Source organism: Gossypium arboreum, chromosome 9, assembly GCF_025698485.1.
Source record: "Gossypium arboreum isolate Shixiya-1 chromosome 9, ASM2569848v2, whole genome shotgun sequence".
NCBI lineage: Eukaryota > Viridiplantae > Streptophyta > Magnoliopsida > Malvales > Malvaceae > Gossypium > Gossypium arboreum.
Genome location: NC_069078.1, coordinates 73436821 through 73442421, shown reverse-complemented (window position 1 = coordinate 73442421; position 5601 = coordinate 73436821). Strand labels below are relative to the sequence as shown.

Here is a 5601-nt window from a genome sequence, read left to right as displayed (position 1 = left end):
ATTGCTCTAAGTTTAATTAGTTCAATTGATTTAAATCAAATAAATTATTAAAAATTATATATATACTTATTATTTTCAAGTTTCAACCACTGATTGAATTGTTTTTAATCGTATTTTGGTGGGATTAAGTAATCTCCACTAATTCGTGGCTGAATCACCTTTGGGAAAATCGGAACATAGTATATAACCGAACTTGGGAGGGCAACGGGGCCCCACTACCCACCGCACCTACTAGCATCACATGCTCTTCGTTTACTTCTTCTCTGCTTTGAAATCTAATAAATCTTATTATATATTTCGCATCTAGTATCACTGCACATGCATTTCTGCGGCTCATATTCGCTACTCACCGGGCCCTTCAGGACATCCTTGTCATTTCACTCCGCCCTTTTGGGTCCCCCATAGCCTCATGCATCCAAATACCACAACATAAATTAACTCCCACTTTCTGTGTCAGTGGTGTCAGTCACCCGAAACAGAAATCACTCTTCCTTTCCGGATCTCCCTCTCAGAGCTCCTTATCCAGTCATAGCCCGCCACGTGGAATCGTTTATTCCCATTGGGCCACCTACCACGTCACTGGGAGTACAATACTATCCAATAATCAGAAGGCACGTGGGCGAATGTTTACATGTGGCCGGTCGCCAAACCATAGAAAAATTTGGACGGAAATCCCAACCTCTCCCAAATGAAATCTCTTGTAGACCACGACAACCTCATCGATGCTCACTCTGTTTTCTCTATCATATAATATAATAATATATAAAGTTCATATCTCAATAGCCAACCATAAATTCCAAACCTCCACACCCACCGTATGATCAAAATCAAACGGCCAGCGTTAACCCTCTCCCATCATTTACCCTTTTAAATATAATCTCCGCCTTCCTTCACTCAGTTCCACCATTTCTCGTTTCTCCGCCGTCGACGCAACCGTCTTAAATGGCCTCCGTCGCACTCACCTCCTCCTGCCCCCTCGGTTACTCACGTATCAAATCACTTGCTTTCTCTTCCAGATCATGTCCAAACCCGGTCTTTTCCCCTCCGTTTCTCCCAAAATCCACTTCACATAATTCCAGCTTCATTAAACAGTTAAGTCTCACTCCAGTCATAACGAACAATAGAATCCAGAAAAGACACAGCAAATTAACTGTCAAAGCGGCGGCATCAACTCCAGCCGCCGTAACTCCGCCGTCCCAGCAACCATGGCAAGGTGCAGCATTAAAGCCATTGATAGCCTCGATTGCTACAGGTGTCATTCTCTGGTTCCTTCCCGTCCCATCCGGTGTCTCTCGTAACGCCTGGCAGTTACTTTCCATTTTCCTCGCCACAATCGTCGGCATCATCACTCAACCATTACCACTCGGAGCTGTGGCTTTACTTGGACTAGGCGCTTCCGTCCTCACCAAAACCCTAACCTTTTCCGCTGCCTTCTCCGCTTTTGGCGATCCCATTCCTTGGCTAATCGCTCTCGCCTTCTTCTTCGCTCGGGGTTTCATCAAGACTGGGCTTGGTAATCGAATCGCTTACCAATTCGTTTCCTTATTCGGATCTTCCTCTTTAGGTTTAGGCTACAGCTTAGTCTTCAGCGAAGCTTTATTAGCGCCGGCAATTCCATCCGTATCCGCACGCGCCGGAGGAATTTTCCTCCCTCTAGTCAAATCTCTCTGCGCCGCGTGTGGCAGCAACGTGGGTGACGGAACGGAAAATAGATTAGGATCTTGGTTAATGCTGACATGTTTCCAAACTTCCGTTATTTCTTCTTCGATGTTTTTAACTGCAATGGCGGCGAATCCATTAAGTGCTAATTTAGCTTTCAATACCATTAAACAGCAGATCGGGTGGATGGATTGGGCTAAGGCGGCATTTGTGCCGGGTTTAGTTTCGTTGCTTGTTGTGCCATTGATTTTGTATGTTATTTATCCACCAACGGTGAAAACTAGTCCCGACGCGCCAAAGCTTGCTAGGGAGAAACTGGAGAAGATGGGGCCGATGTCCAAGAATGAGATTATCATGGCTGGGACTCTATTTCTAACGGTATAATAATATTAACATCTATTGATAAAATCTTCTTAACCTTTGATTCTTTATGTTTTAATTATACCTAATGCCTTTACAACTGTGTAAGTATGTTTTGTCTGCTATCACAATCTATCAAATGGAAATGTCGCACTGAAAAAATAATTATAGGTGACATTAGTGACATGTGATCACGAGGCTAGCCACATTTTAGTTTGAGAGGCGCTCATTTTCCGCCATCATTTAAAGTTCTTCATCTGTTTTAGATTTTCTAGTTTTAGCTGTTGCTTGTGGTAATCGTTCTGTTGGATTCTACAGACAGTCGTTGACCTTGACCTTATGACACTGGCACATGTCTCTGTTCCCTGCTTTGTCTTTCCTTGAAGAGCTACACTTAGCAGCTAGTACATCCTTTTAGTGCGGAGGGAGAGAGATACTATAAAAATTAGGATTTGGGGGAAAATGTACTTTTCTATGCTCAATCTGTTCATGTGGTTATATATTTTGCTCTGCTTCAGTATTTGCGTTTAATTAAGTTGTTACATCAATTTATGTTGTGTTAGTATGGTATCCACTAAGAGTTCAAGACATGGTTGTTACAGTTACCTCCTACCATCTTAATGGACTAAAGAGGTATAAAGTTTTTGGAAGTTTGGATGAGAGCTATGTTTGATCTGGTTTTATTTTGCCATCTAGGAGTATTCATGCTAAGCAGGTCTCAAAAGAGTTTTTGGAATATAAACATGGATGCATTGCCACTCAATGTGATTTTGGAAGTGAACTTTTGAAATAAATCTGTTTTTGGAGCTTATAGGTTTAACAGATACAGTAGTAAAAAAATCAGGTTATGTTATGGATTCATAATCTTGCTTCCTAGATACTTCTTAACAAGTAATTTGGTCAAATATAAAATTTTTCATGCCATATTCTATTTGTTAATGATTATCAAATAAAATAAGCATGATGGAAATGGCTTAATGATCCCCTCACAAGCTCATGAAAATCTAGACATTATTATGCTTTATATGATCTTACCCTGCAGACTTAGCATAATTAATATGGAATTCTTCTAAAGATGTTAGATATATGTAGGATTTTGAGGAAATACTGCAATTTTTCAGGTTTTCTGTTTGCCATTTTAATTGTTCGCTACATAGGCCTCAAAGGTTTTCATATTTTATGTGCTTCATAGCTGTATCCAAACCTCAGAGGTGCTGCAATTTCATTAGCTGGAAATGAATCATGCATGTGATAGTATCTCTAGGTGCCTCGTTATTGATTTGAATCCTTGAGTATTGATAAAGTAAATACTGAAATATGGCTAGGTTTTCCTGCATTTCATTCAATTTTATGTTCTGCAGCAATATTTTGATTGCTCTCAACTGATTAATAGACTTTCAATGCTATTTCTGGTTGTATTACTTTCTGCTCTCATTTGATGCGAATCTTTTACTGCACGTACAACGGCATTAGTAACTATGGCTACTACTGATGAGCGTGAAAGGCTGAAAGCTACTTATGTGAGAGCTTGTATGTTCAACTATCAAGAATTTTCTCTTATCTTCCTCTGTTGCATTAGGTGGGGCTCTGGATTTTTGGAGGGGCGTTAAATGTGGATGCTGTTACTGCTGCCATTCTTGGGTTATCTGTCCTACTTGTGACTGGGGTAGTAACATGGAAGGAGTGTCTTGCTGAATCAGTTGCATGGGATACACTTACTTGGTTTGCCGCACTCATTGCTATGGCTGGGTATTTGAACAAATATGGTCTCATCTCATGGTTTAGTCAAACCGTTGTTAAGGTTTGTCCTGTTTTCCTTGTACTTTCGTCTTATTTTCTCTCTGCCATGTCCAATTACTAAAACTTTTTATGGAATCACCAAAGAGCCATCACCATAATCTACATGCAGTGCTTTGCTTTTTCTGGACATACTTGGAATCACATGTTTTCTTAAAAGGAAAATAGAAAGGAAAAACCAGAATACCATTGGCTATTTATATCTTCTCTTAAATAATGCAAACTATTGAAATACTTGTGCTCTACATTGTAATATATCTATCTAGTCAGTATGATTATTTGGCTCTCTCTAGTTCTGTTTTCATGTTCTATTAATATTTTCATACTACTTTGGCGTGTCCATTTGAGTCTTATTAAACAATGCCCTAGGATGTTCCTTTTCTTTTAGGCTAAGTTGTTCTGACACTGCTTTATTCAATGCTTCTGCTTTGGCAATCACACTAGGAACCTTTTTTACGAGGGTTGTTGCACAGGTCTGATGGAAATTAAAAATTCAGATCTTTGGAATTGCCTTTCATGTCAATGATCTGCTCATTTTTACAGGTCGTAGGTGGATTAGGTCTTTCATGGCAAATGTCATTTGGCATTCTGGTTCTTCTCTATTTCTACTCGCATTACTTCTTTGCCAGTGGAGCTGCTCATATTGGTGCCATGTTTACAGCCTTCTTGTCTGTGGCTAGTGCTTTGGGCACTCCATCGTATTTGGGAGCCCTTGTTCTATCATTCCTCTCCAACCTAATGGGAGGCATTACTCATTATGGAATTGGATCCGCACCTGTATTCTATGGGGCGGGCTATGTACCACTAGCAAAATGGTGGGGATATGGTTTCCTGATATCGGTGGTGAATATTATAATCTGGCTCGGAGTAGGAGGCATCTGGTGGAAGGCTATCGGCTTGTGGTAAGGCAGAATGTCATAAAATTTGCTGATACTGAGCTAAGAAGGATTTCTCACCTAACTTGAAGTTTACAGTTTCTTCTTCACATCGGAAACCGATTTGTCTTTGATTCTTTATGTTGCAGAAATAATCTTTATGGTGGGGTGGGGTGGGGTTTAGAGGGTTGGGAAAAGAAGAAAGATTTGAGTTTGAGGTGGAGGTGGAGGTGGAGGTATTAGAGCAGAACTTAAATCTTTACCACAAATTTTGACAAATGGAAAATACATTATTATTTTGAATACGAATTTTTTGGGTTATGGATTATGAGACAAGGTAAGGTGGTGCAAAACAATGTCACGGTTTTATTGTATTTTATAAAATTCCTGTTGGTTGGGTTCTTTTGTTAGAAATGTCACACGCAATTCATTTTGAGTTAGAACTCTAATGGAATTTTTTGCCTTCATCCTTTTCTCTGGATTTCTTACCTCTGTTTACTTTAGAAGGAAAAAAAAAAATAATAAATAAGCGTTTTTCCTAATGCACTCTTTTCATTAAATTTTAAGAAAATAACACTCCTGGGTCTGTAGCAAAACCTTTTGTTAACAAAAATAAATTTAATAATTAGGTTCTGATTTAAATATCAAGGAAAAGTGAGTGCAAATATGTATTGGTTGGGCTTCGAATTCCTAATGGAAATGTTGAGCGATTTAGATTTGATACCCATGCTTGCCTTAACTCTTCATGTATATATAGATTAACTTATGTTTGTTTATTTCGAAGGTGTCCAGGTTGAGCCCTCAATTAGACTTAAAATAACATTACATTTTGCCACATTACCACTGGCTTGATTCATAATTATTACTTTATTCAATTTTTTATTTGTTTATTCTTAGTTAAACTAACGAA

The 5601-nt window shown here is 39.1% G+C and overlaps 1 protein-coding gene across 1 annotated transcript; it reads left to right on the top strand.

Annotated features, from left to right (window-relative positions):
- The first annotated feature begins 313 nt into the window (after nt 1-313).
- LOC108457283 (dicarboxylate transporter 1, chloroplastic) lies at nt 314-5134 on the top strand. Its single transcript, XM_017756262.2, has 3 exons — nt 314-2037; nt 3599-3820; nt 4360-5134. Exons 1-3 carry the CDS (start codon nt 943-945, stop codon nt 4720-4722), a joined length of 1680 nt encoding a protein of 559 aa, XP_017611751.1. The 5' UTR covers nt 314-942; the 3' UTR covers nt 4723-5134.
- Nucleotides 5135-5601: the final 467 nt, after the last annotated feature.